The 19522-nt window shown below is 34.9% G+C and overlaps 1 protein-coding gene across 1 annotated transcript; it reads left to right on the forward strand.

The window, feature by feature from the left end:
• Positions 1 to 12589: 12589 nt before the first annotated feature.
• Positions 12590 to 16896, forward strand: LOC131001346 (probable beta-D-xylosidase 7). Its single transcript, XM_057927715.1, has 6 exons — positions 12590 to 13246; positions 13309 to 13611; positions 13670 to 13839; positions 13929 to 14026; positions 15286 to 16053; positions 16146 to 16896. Exons 1-6 carry the CDS (start codon positions 12821 to 12823, stop codon positions 16733 to 16735), a joined length of 2355 nt encoding a protein of 784 aa, XP_057783698.1. The 5' UTR covers positions 12590 to 12820; the 3' UTR covers positions 16736 to 16896.
• Positions 16897 to 19522: the final 2626 nt, after the last annotated feature.

Consider the following 19522-nt stretch of genomic DNA (forward strand, 5'->3'; position numbering starts at 1 on the left):
GCACAATAGAAAATTATATACTTAACCTTTATTAAATCAAATAACCGAAAATTAATAATCTTAATCAGTTGAATTATCACCGTTAGATTAAGCAAGATCGACGCACATGATTTGGTCTTTATTATTTATCTAAGGGAGTGGTCTCCATTGAACTCTCCCCATATATAACTTATAAATATATAACTTATAACTTATAACTTATAAATATATAACTTATAAGGTCTAGGGATCAAACCCCATCGCTCCCCCTCCCCCAAATGTCAAAAAAAAAAAACTTATAAATATATAACTTATATAAATTTGTGAATGTAGTTGTGTTTTTTAAATTTTGCGTATATATATACTTAACTTTAATAATTTTGAAATTACTCAACTTAAAAATCTTAAATAATATAATAACCTACAAGAGTTAAAATTTTAATAACTTACAAGTGTTGAAAAACACAACATATATTTATAAGTTATTATATTATTTAAGTTGAGTGATCCCATATTGAAAAATGTAAGATTCTCTACCATGTGTAGTACACTATAAATAGTGAAGCTACATTAAGTTCAAATTATCCCAAATTGAAAAATGTAAGATTATCTACCATGTGTAGTACACTATAAATAGTGAAGCTACATGATGAGGAGTAATATATGCAGAGCAGAGGAGTGACTTTTATCAAAGGAACGGATATCGTCACAGAAATGGTCTTCACCAGAGAAATGACTTCCGTCAGAGAAGTCATACCCGACAGAGGAATGGCTCTCGCCAGAGGAATGGCCCTTGCCAGAGGAATGGCCTTCGTCAGAGCGATCACCAAAAGAGCAGAGGAATCGCCCGCCTAGAGGCAAATCTACCATTATGCCCTCGACCACTCGGGGAGCATGTTTTGTAGTCGAAATTACTATTTTACCCCTATCATGTAATCTATAAATACCCATGCCCCTATCATGTAATCTATAAATACCCATGCATACGCACTCTATAATACACGCTATCTTTACTTTCAATACTACAGCAATTTATTCTCGTGCTCTCGGCAATTCAACTACTTTCTTTCACTTTTCCGATCAAATACTAGGTATAGTTCACGATTCAACAACAATTCACCGATTAATTGCATATGTATTCATTTATAATTCACCACTACATTTAGTTGAAATTATCTCACATTGAAAAATATAGGATTCTCTACAATGTGTAGTACACTATAAATAGAGAAGCTACATTGATTAAAATTAAATATTATTTAAGTTGAGCAATTTCAAAAAAATTCAACACTCGTAAAATAAAAAAAAAATTGAAATTTCTCAACACAAATATTTTAATTTCATAAAAAAAATACAAAAAAAAAAACTAGAAACCGTCGGTTTTGGCCCGAAAACCGCCAGGTTTCAGCCTAGCTCGGAACTGACGGTTTTGGACCTGAAAATTGGCCCTTCAACAGAACAATCGGGCCGGTTCCAGTTCAAAATATTTTGGGCCTGGAACCGGCGGTTCCTGGCCCGGTGTCACCCATAGGTGCAACCATTTATTTTAGAGAATATCCACTCACATAGCCAAAATTCACATAGCCATATTTTGGCTATGTGGGGATTGAAACTCAATATTTAGTTCTTCATCTTAAAAATATAATTTTTTTAATTATTATTATTTATAATTTCGAACTGTATTACCCTTAATTTGGACGGGTCGGATCAAATTGGACGCGAGTTCGGGTGATATTTTTGACATTAATGTTATCATTTGTGCAAAAAATATCAAATTACTTAGAACAAAAAAATACTCAATAATTTAATACTTTTAGCCCTAATATTATCATTTGTGCCAAAAGTACCAAATTACTTAGTATTTTTTTAATTCTATTTGTACTTTTGACACTAATATTATAATTTGTTCTAAGTAATTTGATACTTTTGGCACAAATTAATAATTAGTGCCAAAAGTATCATCCGAACTCGCGCGCCCAACTCGTTTCGGTCCATTCAAATTAAGGACAATACAGTCTAAAATTGCAAAAAACTATCAAATTAAATTTGTATTTTTAAGATGAATGATCAAATATTGAGTAATATTGTTTAATATGGCTATCTCAAAAATTGGCTCTTAATTTGAAGTGTTGATAATAATAATAAGCATACAATTTATTGGTCCCGAGGTTGGTGCATCCATTGATCCAGTTATTTGTTTCTCCCTTTTCTTATGTTTTCATTTCCCTGGATGCTGGAACACCATCCGACATGTCTTGTGGTGCCATCAACGTCATTAAATGACTTATTCAACATAATATTATATTCAATCAGCGCAGATCATCACGAAGAATTAAATCAATCAAAATATTGCCTCGTGCTATCCTGCAGGGGCTGTATTTGTTAAAAGACCATTGAAGCAACTTTCAAAAAAAAAAGAACAAAGACCATCGAAGCAGGCACCTCGCAGTCACACCCATCAAGAAAAAAGAAAAATCATATTGGCAGAGCTACAACTGGCATCATTAGCATGTCGTCTACTATGTTCTTTGAATATATATAAATACCGATTTGAATATATATAAATACATGAGCTGTTATAGAATGGATAAATTAGTTTCAGCTAGATCTAGAATTCTCTTTTTAAGATAACTAGCCTTGCCTCCAACAATATTTTATACTTCTTCAGTTCTTTATCATTTTAATATATTTTATAAAAATATATATTTTTTATTTTTGGATACTGATTCATCACATAATACTACAATAAAATGAATCATTTTCTCCACTCACAACACACTCACTTAATATTTATTAAAACTCGTGTTATCAAAAGTGATGCACACTCTTAATGGACGTAGGAAGTATTCAATATTTTCAATTAATACCTATATATATATATATAATAAAACAATTTTGTTTTACAAAATTTAATTTACGTATTATATCCCTCATATAAACTTAAATTATGTGATAGTCAATTTGTTTATTTGAAATTATTTATTTTTGAATTATTTAAATTTTAAATTTGTGAAATCGTTGAAAATTTTATTATATATCAAGTCTATAAGTTGTCTAGCTAGCTATTAATCTTCTACAAGAAAGATACTCTATTAATTTAAGTTTGGTTTCTATTGGGCCTTATTCTTTTTATTGGCCTAAAATCTTATAGTAAATTACTGTAGAGGCCCATAGAAATTTAAACCAATTGACATTTAATCTAGAGTCATTTAAACCAATTGACATTTAATCTAGAGTCAATATAGGAAAGGGGGGATTTCTGATACCTCTATAAAACAAAGGTTACGACATCCTGCTTCTATCTCCACTCCCGGGGATGCAGCTGGTCTTGCGATGACGGCGGTCTCTTCTCAACGTTGGGGGGACATCATGGATTCTGATATTCAAACGGTCTATCCTCAACGTTGGGGGGACATCATGGATTCTGATATTCAAACGGTCTATCCTCAACGTTGGGGGGACATCATGGATTCTTATATTCATACGGAGGATGATGCTCTTGAATTTTGATTGTCATGGGATTCCTGCTATGGAGATCCTGCACATTTCTTGACTCTTTTTTCCTCTCACGGTGTTTTTCCCTATGGGTCCTCGCCGTTATGGTTTCGTAGCCCGTTAGTTTGCGTCTGTTGTGCCTTCAACGGGTTTTCTTTGTTACTTTCGTTTTTCTTTTTCTCAATAAAATTTCAATTCAGCAGTAGAGTCAATATAGGAAAGTAGTCATTTTTTTTTTATTAAACTTAAAATTTACCCATTTAAATAAAAATTTAAAGAATTATCCATTTTTTGAGTTAAATGACTAAACTACTTCTAAGATTAACTTAAAAAACTATCCACACCTAATTTCTATCGCTCACTCCTCTCGATCGGTCGGTCGGTCTTTCTTCTCTCTCGCACAGGTACAATACATCTACACCTTCTCTCTCTCTCTATCTCCGATCTCTCTCTTCTAGCTCTTGCATCCTTCCCCGTTAGGGTTCGCCGGTAGCTACCACAGGAGGCCCAGCTTGCGTGGACATCAACACAGAGAATAACAAGGCTAAAAATCGACGAAACCCTGTTTTCAAGTTGGATTTAGAGGGTGTTTGGCTGAGCTTATAAGCTCCTCAAAACAGCTTATAAGATGTTTAAGAGCTTATAAGCTCCTCCAAAGTGTTTGGCAAAATAAGTTCTCAAACAGCTTATAAGCTCCAAAAATAAGCTCCAAGAGCTTATAAGCTCCCAAAAAATAAGTTCCTCTACCCCAACTTATTTTTTTATAATCTCATATGCAACAATCATTTTGCAATATTTTTCAACTATAATTTATTATTTTCATTATATATCATTCAAGTTCATTTTTCTTCAATTTTTTCTCTCTAAATTTTTTTTTATATCTCTAACAAAAAATTCTCTCTCTAGCTTATAAGCTCAATTATCCAAACACTTTGACAACTTATAAGCTCTTAAAAATTATATCTTATAAACTCTTGAAACATCTTATAAGCTCAAAGAGCTTATAAGCTCTTTAAAATAAGCTTAGTCAAACACCCATGGTGCTATTGCGTGGACATCAACACAGAAGATAACTTATTAGAAGAAACTTAATGCAAAAGTTAACCTCAGGTGCTATTGAATTTAATCAATTTCATCTCACCCAGTGGATGGAGAAAGTGGATCAAATGGTCCACGTCTCCAATTCTTTTCCATTCTTTTTTTGTTTTTTTAATGATAATTTGTGAATTTTGTTGAAGAGATTTGATCGATTAAAAAGAAAGAGATTTTGGATAATTAATTAATGTTCTTGAATTCACAATCAGATTTATAAATTCACAACTAAAACTAGAATTCACAACTAGCTCAATGAATTCACGACTGAATCATTAATGTTGGTTGTGAATTCAAGTTCAAAAGCTCGAATTCACAACTAGTTGTTTTGGTTGTGAATTCGAGTTTTAAAACTATAATTCACAACCAGTAATTTAATGAATTCACAACTAAATTCATAACTAGAAATAATGCTAGTTGTATACTTAAGTTTTAAAGCTTGAATTCACGACTAACAATATTTTTAGTTGTAAATTCATTTAAAACTTGAATTCACAACCAATGTTATTTGCAGTTGTGAATTCACGCGAATTCACGACTAATAATATTTGTAGTTGTTAATTTATTTAAAACTTGAATTCACAACTTAATGTTCTTGAATTCACATATGAATTCACAACTTAATGTTCTTGAATTTACGATCACAACTACAAATTCACAACTTAATATTCTTGAATTCACAATCAAATCTATGAATTCACAAGTGAATCGTTAGTGTTGGTTGTGAATTCGAGTTTTAAAGCTCGAATTTACAATTAGTTGTTTTGGTTGTGAATTCAAATTCACGACTACTTGAATTCACAACCAAAATAAATTATGGTTGTGAATTCGAGTTTTAAAGCTCGAATTCACAACTAGTTGTTTTGGTTGTGAATTCAAACTTTAAAATTCAAATTCACAACCAAAATAAATTCTGGTTGTGAATTCGACTGGTTGTGAATTGCGCGAATTTTTTAAAGGGTAGTGTTTAAATTTTTATATGCAAGGGTAAGTGTGGGTATTTTTTTTAACGTTTTTATTTTAGTGGGTAATTTTTAAGTTTACTAAAAGAAATAGGTTATTTTCAAAATCCACCTATACATAGCCCTCTTTTTTTCTCATTATAGCCTCTTCATTAAAATTAAAATAATAATAAAAGTGATTTATAAAGGACAATTCTATCCCTTCACTTTCACGTTAATTCCTAATAACTGTATAGCCCCTAGAAATTTGCCAGCAAATTTGAAGATGTTTAAACATAAAAAAGCCCCCAAAAATCTATCGAAAAATATTTGAAAAAGAACAAAATATATTGAGCCAATGCTACCAGATAATGCGAAATTCTGATACAAGAATGTATGAATTTGATGGCTTCCAACCAGAAATTTAAACACGATTTTCATTGATTAATCCATTCATCAACACATTTTTAACTTGTTCTCCATCATAGATTCATAGTTGGATATTCTACTTGCGTGAATGCCCTTACATTCATCAACACACGATATTTTTTTAACGTGGCTATTGTTTTTGGTTGTGGCTATGTTTTACGTGGTGAAATTTGTTTTAGCCCACCTTTTTTATTCATTCTTGTACAGACATGTAATGTAATTCAAACCTATCATATTTATTTGGAAGAAAGGCCTAAGTCCTCTACACCGACATATACTTTGGAAGCAAGACGTAAGTCCTCCAAGTCGACATATACTTTGGAATCAAAGATCAAGTCAAGCTCAACATATACTTGGGAAACAAGATGAAGTCATCCACGTCAAAGTTATAAAGCTCGAAACTCAACGTATACAAGACAAAGTCTTCCATGTCAATGTTATAAAACTTGAAGATCAAGTCCAAGAAGATCGGATGCATATTTCTCCAACAAATCTCAAGGACTACTCAAAGACCATCCAAGAATCAACTTGAAAAGAAGACTCAGAGAATCAAACAGAGATAACAACCCGCACAAAAATACATTTGATCTACAAATATTAAAGTTGTACGCAATTTTGTATTTATTAAATTAAATACATAAATTTATGTTTACAATATATATATATATATATGTGTGTGTCCCAATTCTCTCTATCTACCTATCGATATTCAAGACATGAAAGCAAATGTAACTTTATTTAATTTGGTCAATTATTGATATCGTATGATCTGGTCGACATTTCCGTCTTTAAGGATGTGAGAAAGGATGATTTTACAACTGTATATTGGAATAGATGTGGAGATTCTTGTTTGGGTATTCGAAAAACAATGTCTTATAGTTTGTCTGTATGAAATCTTTTTTTGTCATTTAATTTTCAAACTTCATTATTTTACTTCTGAAAGTCAATATAATAAATTTTCTTTTCCAAAAGTTTATGAAATATATTTTTGATTCAATATTTAAAAGCTATACTTATCATTTCACTTTTGTGTATTTTTAGTCTAATATTCCCTCCGTCCCAAACGAAATGTCCTATTTCTTTTCGGCACGGAGATTAAGAAATGTGTATAAAGTAGATAAAGTGAGTTGGTGAAAATTATTTAAATACTCCTATTAAGTATAGAGAGAGTGTGTATTGCCAAAAAATGAAATAGGACATTTCGTTTGAGACAACCCAAAAAGGAAAACATTTCGTTTGAGACATTTCATTTGGGAAGGAGGGAGTACCTAATATAAAATATTTAGATATAAAAATTAGAAAATAAGAATCATTTAAGAGAAAATGTGTGTATTCTTATCTCTCTAAGAATTACATAATGAGTAGTATTAGTTATTATGTAAGTAGATGTTGAAATATTAATTGTGAAGAGAATTATATTAGTTATGTTTTGTTATAAACTTTTGAGCCCGATGAATTAATCTAAAACCAAAAAATTTAGGATTAAAATCAAAAATTTATAATTTAAAAAAATTGCAATCCAAATAACTTAATCAAATAGCTCACAATCCAACAAGACTGACCCAAAACTCGATGAGTTAGCCCGATTGATATCCAATATTGAGAAACAAACTTGATAAAACTTAGGCAAAACAAAAATCATGGGAGGTTTTCTAAACTACCCACCTTTGTGAATGTATGTACTAAATATATCCACATTTTCATTTGCTACATCTCACATCCTTTTGCAATTTTTAATATTTATTTGCAATGTAAAATCTGAAAGTACTATTGTCTTTGTGTCATAAAAGTACAAATTATTGTAAGTTTGATTATTATTTTAGAATCTTCATTGTACTTAGATTCTCCCATCTGTTTTATTCAGCAGAAATATAATTTATGCGGGTAATTGGTAGTATTATTATGCGCATAATATAATACTATTATGCACATGGTTTTGTAAATATTTAATGCGCATAATACTATTTCTGCGCATTGTACATATCATTTATGTGTATTATGATTTATGCGCAATATATATATATATATATATATATATATATATATATATATATATATATGCATTATGATTTAGGTAAATTGCAAAATAAGTCACAAATTTTGCCTCAGTTTTCAATTTCAACACTGCTTTAAACCTTTGTAAATAAATACCAATTCTTTTAGATTTTTGCAATTGAGGCTTCTCCAAATTTTTGCATCTCTTGAACTACATTGACGACACGAGAGAAGCAAGTAAACCTATTGTATGTGGATATATATACTAATAAATAAATTCTAACAATAATAACACAACTAATTGCAAGAAAAGAAAAAGAGAAAAAGAAACTGTAAATTGGGACGAGAAGCCCCGATTGCAAAAACTTATAAGAATTTGTACTTATTTGTAAAGGTTTAAAAGTGATGTTGAAATTAAAAAATGAGTCAAAATTCATGTCTTATTTTATAATTTACCCTCTGATTGATTTATGCTCTTTTTTTTTTGATCAGTAAAATTAAATTTTTATTGAGATGAAAAGCAAGGCACAAGAGATGCCAATCAAAACAAGAATGAAAGATTGAAACCCTTTGAGCACCACATGGTGAAAGGGATTCTCAACTCCAAAACTTTATAAACCTCATTCCAACTCCAAAGTCTACCCTTGATCTGTAAAACAAGTCTCTCAATATCCCAAATCTTTCCTTGAAAACGACTCTCGTTTCTTTTTTCCCAAAGCGTCCAAACCGTTCCCACCCATAACGCATTTAGCAATCTTCTTCCATTCTTCTTTTTGGCAGCAGAGATGAAGGAAGAGTAGTGATGAAGAGTACCTCTAGGATTTGCCGTTTTGATGTGTAACCATTGGAAGATTTGGTCCCACACCGCCGCAGTTTTCGGGCAATGAAGAAACAGATGTTCCGTCGACTCCTCTCCAGCGACGCAGGCGTTGCATCCTCTCTCTTCCCAGCTAATTTGAATTTGTCGTCTTCTCAAGTTGTCACAGGTAGACAAACGATTTCTAAGACATCTCCACGCCGTCACCTTGGCTTTGTGTGATGTTGGAGCCTCCCAAACCATAGCCATCTCAGCCGGTTGAGTTTGTTGCGCCTCTCTGGAAGCCGCCACCAAATCATAAGCCGACTTTGTTGAGAATTTACCGTCCGTAGTTGCCCTCCAAATCCATCCATCAGTTAAACCTGTAGAAGGGACAAAAGCAGCAACAAGTCTCAAAAGTTCCTCCACCTGTCCAGTCTCCCTTTCCCTCAAATCCCTCCTCCAATTCACCGACCACACCCACTCTTCTCCTTCCCAAAACCCACTCTCTCCGACGAGGCCTTTCTTATTCGAACACAAGTTATACAATCTCGGGAAAGAGAACTTAAGAGGTTTGTTAATAGCCCACACGTCCTCCCAGAACATTGTATTCATACCATCCCCGAGACGGTGTTGAAGGTGATCAATGAACCATCTATCATCTCTTCCTCCCCCTTTTTCCACAATTTTCGCCCACCACCCCAACTGCCCACTTCTTCCCACCACCGAGCAATCCCCCTCTTCGCCCCAGACAAGTTCCCCATAAATAGATTTGATCACTCTCGCCCACAAAGCTCCCCCATCCACCAAAAATCTCCAAAGCCATTTAATTAACAGAACATGATTAAACCATTCCACATCCCGAAATCCAAGACCTCCTGTTTTCTTATTGGAACACAAGGAGCTCCATTTAAACCAGGTGATTCTTCCCGACTGAGAGCCTCCACCCCACAGAAATCTGGAGAACAAGGAATTGAGATTCTTGAGCACAGTCTTGGGAATGAAAGCGTAGGCCAGTTGATATACCGGAATCGATTGAAGCACCGCTTTAACAAGAGTGATCCTCCCCGCCAAAGAGATAGGTCTTTTTCTCCAGCTTGCAATTTTGTTTGAGACTTTATCCACCAAGAACTTCCACTCGCTAACACCATTGCTTCGGCCTCCAATTTTGGTTCCCAAGTAAAGACACGGGAAGGAACCAATCTTGCAATGGAGAAACGAAGCCCATGTCCTCTCGACTGACACATTCACTCCCACCGTCATCAGGCTGCTCTTGGCGAAGTTGACAGCAAGACCAGAGATAAAATGAAAGAGAAGCAACAGACTTTTCAGTGATTCCACATTTCGGTCATCAGCCTCTAAAATAAAGATGGTGTCATCCGCGTACTGGAGGTGTGTAATCGGCACTTCATCCTTACCAATCTTAACAGGAAACAATAACTGTCGTTCCACTGCCCTCTCAACGAGCGCATTCAACCCTTCCGCGACAATGAGGAACAAGAAGGGAGACATCGGGTCACCCTGTCTCAAGCCTCTCTCCATTTTGAAATCTCCCGTTGATGACCCGTTAACTAGGACACTTGCCGTGGCTGACTGTAGACACCCTTGAATCCATTTCCTCCAAATCCCATCGAAGTTCATTCTGCCAAGCAAAGTATCCAAAAAGTCCCATTGAACTGAATCGAAAGCTTTGGCAAAGTCAATCTTAAAGAAAATCCGGCTTCGTCGCTTCTTTTTTGACTCAACAACAGCTTCATTCAAAATGACCGCCCCATCGAGAATGAACCGCCCTTTAATGAAAGCACTTTGATTATCAGAGATGATCGACCCCATCACCTTCGTCAGTCTCCCCGCCAAGATCTTGGCAATGATTTTATACAAGCTGGTAATGAGCGAGATTGGGCGATATTCATTCAACGAATCAGCCCCTTCTTTCTTCGGTATTAAAACGATAAAAGAAGCATTACCTCCTTTAGGAATTTTACCGTTCGCGTGGAAGTCCTTCAAGACCTGGAGGATATCCTCCTTAACTACATGCCAAGCCGATCTCCAGAATGAAAAGTTAAAGCCATCAGGTCCTGGACTCTTATCGCCAGAGCAGCTCCAGACCGCTTCTTTAACTTCTTCAGGTTCAAAACCTCTAATCAGCCAATTTCTCTCCTCATCAGAGATTTTCCTTCTCACAAAGTCAATGGGAATAACAGGCATCTGTCTATCTTTCCGCTTGAAAAAGGTTTCAAAATGATTTCTCACCCTAGCTTTTACCTCTTCCGGTTTGGAAATCCATGAGTTATCAAAGATCAGTCCGCCTATGTCATTCTTCAACCGCCTCCCTTTAATCGCTTTATGGAAGAAGCCAGAATTCACATCTCCCTCCTTAAGCCATTTCAGTTTAGCCTTCTGTTGTAAAGTCTTCTGCTTATGCTTCAGCTGAAGGGAAAGGAGAGCTTGGAGCTCATTTCTTCTGATAACATCCACTTCGCCTAAACAACTCTGCTCGTCAAGCTCATCTTTCTGTTGTAACTCCTTCTTTAATTCGTGAATTTTAGAATCAATTTCACCAAAGGATGTGCGATTCCAAACTTTTAAAGCCTCGCGAAGTTTCTTCAATTTCTCCTTAACCACGAAAAAGCTCCATCCCTGACAGTCAGTAATTCAATATCACAAATACTCCTGTGCAACCGGTTGTACCGTGCAACTGGTTTTCAAAATGACACTACTTCATTCGAGAAATGACACTTGAACATTTATGAATGACACTACTTCAACATACAAATGACACTTGAAGATCTTCAAATGTCATTTGTATGTTGAAGTAGTGCTATTCAGAAAACAATTACACGGTGCAACCGATTGCACGGGAGAGTGCCTCATTCAATATACCCATTTATGCGCATACATCAGTATATATGCGCATATCAAATTTTGCAAAATTGATTTATGCGCATCCATTTCCAAGAACAAAATCATTTAATTGCAAAAGGAAAAATAATTTAGTAAAATAGATTTATGCACAAATTGAACAAAATTCTATGCGCAAATTCAACATCATTGAACAAATGTAAATTATGTGCAAATTGAACAAAATCATATATGCGCAAATAGATTAGTAAAATAGATTTATGCGTATAATCTAACACATGGTATTGAAATATTGTTAAATAATGTAAATGGGTATAGGATGTAGAGATTTTAAAAAGTGGGTATTTTTTTATGCGTATAATCAGTTTTTTTATGCGAGTTGCTTATTTGATTATTTATTAGATACCTAATTCTAAAAAAAAGTCGGTATTTTTATGCACAATTTTAAAAACTTGTGTAGTTTATATAATCCCACCAAAATCATTGTATAATGACGTAAGAACGAATATAACTGTGGCTGATCAAAAATGGTGGATACAGTTTAAATTTTTAAATTAAAATATTAGGAAATTTAATTAAATAAAATGAGCTGGCATATCCTTTAGTTAGCTTAAAATTTATAAAATGGATTAGTTTCGTAGAGATATGCTAATCGCAAAATTATAGTTGCTGATGATGAGAGCCCAGCTAAGATGAAGTTAGACGACTCTACTGATAGTGAAGACGAAAGCCAATACATTGTGCCAGAGAAGTAAGCAGCAAATGAGATAGCTGCATAATATTATGATGAATGCTGATTTTGTTGTGGGGGATTCTACATGAATTAGCTATTTTGTGGTCGTCTGACTTGCCTCAGCTTTCAAAAATAAAAATATTTGGCTTATGAATGTGGTGTGGGTTGTGGAGGTCCTGGAGGAGGATCTCATTGCTAATATTTTGTCCATTGAAACCATTACTTCAATATTAATTATGTAATCCAAATTAACTTTATATGAGTATCCCTATGACCAATACAGGTACAATTAATATTATTGAAAATCACTATTGTTTCCGAACGATTTTATTGCATGTTGCCCACAAATAAGTAATCATTGCAGAATCTGTAAAATGAGTGCACAATCAGATTTTGGGTTTTAAATAATGCTCCTTTCTCTGACGCCAAAGGCACACCGGTTTCCTGCAATCTTCAAATTCTACCAGTTTCTTCCTCCAACAAATTCAGTTTCGAAAAATGAGAACCCATAACCGTAACCGCCGCAGCCTCCCACTCTTAATCATTTTGATGTTCCTCTCAACAGATTCAGTGTTTCTCCCAGCACAATCCGACGCCACTCCCCCATTTTCATGCGATCCATCAAACCTCTCCACAAATCTCTTTCCCTTCTGCAACACTAGTTTACCCATCGCTGCCAGAGTGAAGGACATCGTGTCCCGCCTCACGCTCGATGAGAAAATCCAGCAGCTCGTCAACAACGCTGCCGCCGTCCCCCGCCTCAACATCTCCGCCTACGAGTGGTGGTCGGAGGCGCTGCACGGCGTCTCGCGCCACGGCAAAGGCGTCACTTTCAGCGGCTCCATCAAGTCGGCCACCATGTTCCCCCAAATCATCCTCTCCGCCGCCTCCTTCGATTCGCAGCTCTGGTACCGCATCGCGCAGGTACTAATCCGTTTTTCTAATTATCTACAAAACCTCACAATTAATTTGGAGTGGAATGTCAGGCGATCGGAAAAGAGAGCCGAGCGTTCTTCAATGCAGGACAGGGGAAGGGGATGACATATTGGGCGCCAAACATAAATATCTTGAGGGACCCGAGATGGGGGAGAGGGCAGGAGACAGCTGGCGAAGATCCATTGGTGGCCGCGAAATACGCCGTGGCGTACGTTAGAGGGCTCCAGGGGGATAGTGAAGCAGGGGAGATCAAAAGGGACGGCCGTCTCATGGCCTCCGCTTGCTGCAAGCACTACACTGCGCACGACTTGGACAACTGGAAAGGCGTCTCCCGCTACGCATTCGATGCCAAAGTAGGTATGCATTATACATCACAATCACATCTACAAATTAACGGTTAAGTTGTTGTAGGTGACGAAGCAAGATATGGCGGATACGTTCCAGCCGCCGTTCAAGGCGTGCGTGGAGCAAGGCAAGGCAAGCGGCATAATGTGCGCGTATAATCGTGTCAATGGCGTTCCAAGCTGTGCTGATCAAAATCTTTTAACTAAAACTGTTCGACAACAATGGGGTTTTCAGGGGTAAATCTCTCAGTCTACCAACAAGAAAGAATGTATGTGCAATATCCTAGCTCACATCTATTCTGTTTTGTTTGGATGAACAAATGAAGGTACATTGCGTCGGATTGCGACGCTGTTGCTATAATACATGATGTGCAAGGCTACGCCAAAGAGCCAGAAGATGCAGTCGCAGCTGTGCTTAAAGCTGGTATGTATCTTCGTCTTCTATTTTAATTTGGTATACTACTACCAATACAAATGGTGGCATGGCATGGTGCATATATTTTATTAGTTAACTCTTGTGATAATTACAAGGAACAAGAGAAGATGTTAATGCTACTACTAGCAGTAGTACTACAATTTGAAACGGAACTTATATTTAATACTTACTTTGATATTTTAATTAGATAAGGTTTTCCTATTATATATGTGTTCATAGACGTGAAGCAAGATAAGAAAAAAATTCAGTACATAATAAAATAAAATTTGTTTTCTTGTATGTGGGTATATACGTGACAGATAACTGTTTCATCTCCACGTGATTAGAAATTTGTTTTCTTGCCTGTGTGTATATACAAGATCACCGTGTAGGATTTATATGTATTTGTCCCTATGTATGTAATGTAAGCATGCCTCGTAGTGAAATTATTGCGACGTTCTCTTAAAGTACAACCGTATGTCATTAAATTAAATCGGCTTTCACCTTTGACACTATCCACAAATTTCATTTTTATGAGTAGAAATTGGGTTTTATATTATGAATAAATCTTTTATTTTGTGAATATGTCAATAATATATAGGACAACATATATTGCATCTTCTTCGTTTTTTTTTTCTTTGGTGCTTTGCATCTTTGCATATCCTTATTCCTTATAAAAATTCTCTCATTTGCTTTTTTTGTCCCTTTCTTTTTGCATCTAGATTTTAAACTTCTACTTTTTAGAGGAAAGATTAAATCAACTGCCCTCCAAAAAAAAAAAGATTAAATCAACTAAATATGAAACAAGTACGAAAAAAACAACAAAATGAAGTGACGGATATATGTTTTGTGATCTTGGACCAAGTTTCCAAATTGTTTGTCTTCCTTTTTTGGACCCAACTAGGATCCACACCTTTAGGCCTAGTCTTGTTAAGAGTAGTCCATCATGAAAATTGGGCCCAAACTTTTTTTGGGCCCAAACTAAAGGAAAGGACATGAGATCAAATGCTTATAATTTTAAGACACATAGTGATGAATATAACGTATATTTAGGCATTTCTGCGCCTATAGTTAATTAATTAATTATATCAGGTTATTAGGGTTACTATTAATTAATACATGCTTTATATTGAAATTGTAGCATTATTACTCGACATCTGATCTTTTCCGGACCCAAATTCCATATCTCTACCACCTGCATATTTCATAGCAAAAATGCAAGTAGATCAATTTATGAAAAAAGACTGAAAACACAAACAATTTCCCAGGTATGGATGTGAATTGCGGCAGCTACTTGGCAAAATTCACAAAATCAGCTGTGGAAAAGAACAAAGTATCAGAAGGTGATATAGACAGAGCCCTTAGCAATCTCTTCTCCATCAGAATGAGACTAGGACTTTTTAATGGCGATCCAAGACAACTCGAATACGGAAGCATCAATGGCAGCTATGTCTGCAGCAAAGAGCACCAAGAGCTCGCCCTCCAAGCTGCACAATCCGGCATCGTCCTCCTCAAAAACGACGGCGCCCTCCTCCCCCTATCCAAGAACTCAACCAAGTCTCTGGCTATCATAGGCCCCAATGCCAACACTTCAGACACATTCGTTGGAAACTACGAAGGCTATCCATGCAAGAGCATCACAATTCTTCAAGCACTTGAAAATCTATACAGCATCACCACCAAGTTTGATCAGGGCTGTGACTTTGCTAACTGCACTTCAGTTTCCACTGATAAAGCAGTGGCCATCGCCAAAGAGGCAGATCATGTTGTCCTAGTCATGGGATTGGATCAGACGTTGGAGAGGGAGAAGCTCGATAGGCTCGAGCTGGGCCTCCCTGGATATCAAGAGGATCTTATCACAGCCGTTGCAGCCGCTGCAAAAAGACCTGTTGTCTTAGTGCTTCTATGTGGAGGCCCCGTTGATATCTCCTTTGCCAAACAGAATCCCAAAATCGCGAGCATTCTGTGGGCCGGGTATCCAGGAGAAGCCGGAGGAGTTGCAGTGGCTCAAACTCTGTTTGGAGACAACAATCCAGGTCATTTTTTTACCTTGCACATTATCATTTTTAATCAAGTAGATTTTCCATACTAATGAAAAATTAAATGTTGTGTTGTTTTCATGCAACAGGCGGTAAACTACCGGTTACTTGGTATCCAAAAGAGTTCAGCAAAGTAGAAATGACAGATATGAGGATGAGGCCTGATCCTTCTCAAGGGTATCCGGGGCGAACCTACAGATTCTACACCGGTCCAAAAGTTTATGAATTCGGTTATGGTCTCAGCTACACTAACTATACTTACAAGTTCGTCTCAGTCAGTCATGACAGCCTCTTTCTGAATGGTTCATTGTATGTAAATGCCGTTAAGAGATCTGGATCTTCTCAGTCGATATCTATATCAAAACTAGGAAGCAACGCCTGCAAGAGCATCAAGGTTTCAGCTCAAGTGAGAGTCACCAATCACGGAGACATGGCTGGTAAGCATCCGATGTTATTGTTTGTTAGAAGCAACAACACGAAAAGTGGTGATACGGCGAGACAATTGGTTGGATTCAAGACTGTGAGATTAAGTCCGGGAAAGACTAAAGATGTTGGATTTGATATGAATCCCTGTGAGAGTTTTAGCCATGCTGATGAAGATGGAGCACTGGTTATTGAGGAGGGCACCCTCTACTTAGGCGTGGGGGATGATGAACACCCTATTAATGTTGTAATCTAATGTTGAATTCTTCATGATGTAATACCAATTTTCTGGCCTTTTGAAACTACTTCTGAGTTAGTTTGCTGCTACAGAAAAAGAATGGAAGATTGGAAGTGACTGAATGTGAGCCCTAACCGAAATTTAATTAATTAATGGTCCCATCATAGTATTCAACATTATTGCAACTGTCCTTTTACTTAGATGATGAGTAAAAATCAGAGTCACAGTTTGAGATGCAACAAAGTCAATTGAAGATTTGAAGTAATCTGGCAATTTCAAGAGTGATTTTATTTTTACAATTGCAGAATGTATCTCAAGTCTACCCTGGACATATGCGCACCTGCGCATCGCATCCAGATGCGAACACGTGTCCCGCAAAAAAAATCCACTCGGTCCAATATTTGATATCTCTGCTCCGGTTTGCTTTACTGTAGTGTCCGGTTGAGTGAAACCACTATTTTATAAAAAAAGTGGTTGTTTTGGAAGAGGCTTTCGTGTGGCAATAAAATGATGCCACGTGTCCCCTATAAGAATTGCATGCAGGAGACATTTTTGAATAGGATTATACTTTACCTCCTAGCCCCTAGGACACCTTTCGAAGTGAATCATCATCCAATATATCTATTTCATCTTGTAACTCTAAGTGTATAATTTTCACTAATATTTTTTATTTAATATATTATCCAAAAATATTGTCCATTAATTATAGTGAAATGTAGAATATAACAGTGAAAATATTACCCGCAAATATTGTCCATTAATATGTCATACCATTCAAAAATATTTTAATATATCTTATCATTAATATTTTTCACTAATAGTTTTATTAATATATTATTCAAAAATATTTATTATTATTATATTATCTTAATAATGATTATTTTGGGTGGGCTTTTTTTGGCAAAGAATTGAGGAACACAAGCTCATGATATATATATATATATATATATATATATATATATATATATATATAGGGGGCGGTTATTCAATAAACCACCCTTATTTTAAGAATTACGAACCAGCAAAAATGCATGAATTTTATGTATAACACGCATGAATAAACTGTATAAAGGCATGAATTGCGAAAAATAATTTTTTGCTACCTTTGGGATTCGAACTCAGGACCATGAATTTATCCAACAAGGTAATGAATCAACCGTAGATCTTGATGATCTAAGGACTGAAAATGGTTCCTAATTTATATTTTAAGAAGCGTTTTTATTTTAGCCTTCCCCTATATATATATATATATATATATATATATATATATATATATATATATATATATATATATATAGGGGCGCGCTCCAGTGAGACCCCCTATTTTTCGTGTAACATGAGTACAATGAATAAGACATATAATACTAATGAACAAAACGTATATCTAATGAACAAGATATATATACAGATGAAAAATAAAAATTAAAAAATTCGTAATGAATAAGACATATATACTGATGAACAGGGCCGTATATATTAATGAACAATGCAGTATATACTGATGAATAACAAAATTTAAAATATTCTGCTCCCTCCAGGATTCGAACCCTGTGAAAAAAAATCACCCTCCAGATACAATATCAGCCATAGGATTGATAAAATAAACACAACAGATCGTGCCCTAGATCTCACTAAAATTAGGGGGTCTCATTGGAGCGGCCCCCTATATATATATATATATATATATATATATATATATATATAATATATCAAGAATAAATCCATGATAAATTATTAATGATATAAAAAATTTCACTTCCCTCCTGAAAAAATCACTTCCCAGTTCCCGCCCTACACGAAAAAAATAGTAAGAAAATATATTAGTGAAAAATATGAATGGTATGATATATTAATAAAAATATTTTCGGGTAATATTTTCACTATTATTCTACATCTCACTATAATTAATGAACAATATTTTTGGATAATATATTAATAAAAAATATTAGTGAAAATTATACATGTAGGGTGTGTTTGCTTTGAGGTATAAGGAAGAGATAAGCTACATTTACCACCTTATACTTCGTTTGCTTTGATGTATACAAAATTTCAGGCAATTTGTATAATTAATGGATAATATTTTCATATTATGTTTTCACTATTATATTATACATTTCACTATAATTAATGAACTAATTGAACTAATTCATCACAAATCTAAGTTTAGAATTTAGAATTATAATATAAGAATCATACTTTTAACATGAGAATGATCATCACTATTAGTGAATCACGAACTAATTGAATTAATTCATCTCAAAACTAAGTTTATAAGTTAGAGTTGTAATATGAGAATCGTACTTTAAATTATTTAAGAATGATCATCACCATTAATGCATCTTGAACTAATTAAAGTAAGATTATTGAGAAATATTTAGTGAATCAAGAAACAATTAGTTAATTCTAAGTTTAAATCTTAGAATTCCCACTTGAGATTCTATAAATCATTAGTGAATCAAAAACCAATTAGTGAATCCTAAATTTGAATCTTAGAATTCTCACTTGAGATTCTAGAAATCATTAGTGAATCAAGAACCATTTAGTGGATTCTTAGTTTGATTATTATAATTCTCACTTGATTTACTATAAATCATTAGTGAATCAAGAACCAATTAGTGAATTCTTAGTTTGATTATTACAATTCTCACTTGAGATTCTAGAAATTCCCAATCTCTTGGATTATTTGATAATACCGTCGTAATATTTGATAATATCGTCGACATACATGATTATACCATCGGAAAAATTGAGAATACCGTCGGAAAAATATAGAATACCCGGCGGTATTCTCAATTTCCAGTGAGA

This window comes from Salvia miltiorrhiza, chromosome 8 (assembly GCF_028751815.1).
Source record: "Salvia miltiorrhiza cultivar Shanhuang (shh) chromosome 8, IMPLAD_Smil_shh, whole genome shotgun sequence".
In the NCBI taxonomy this organism is placed as follows: Eukaryota; Viridiplantae; Streptophyta; class Magnoliopsida; order Lamiales; family Lamiaceae; genus Salvia; species Salvia miltiorrhiza.

Coding starts and splice junctions, on each gene's coding strand:
- LOC131001346 (XM_057927715.1), top strand. CDS start 12,821: ATGAGAACCCATAACCGTAACCGCCGCAGCCTCCCACTCTTAATCATT. Junction 13,840..13,928: donor CAACAATGGGGTTTTCAGGG/GTAAATCTCTCA, acceptor GAACAAATGAAG/GTACATTGCGTCGGATTGCG. Junction 14,027..15,285: donor CGCAGCTGTGCTTAAAGCTG/GTATGTATCTTC, acceptor ACAATTTCCCAG/GTATGGATGTGAATTGCGGC.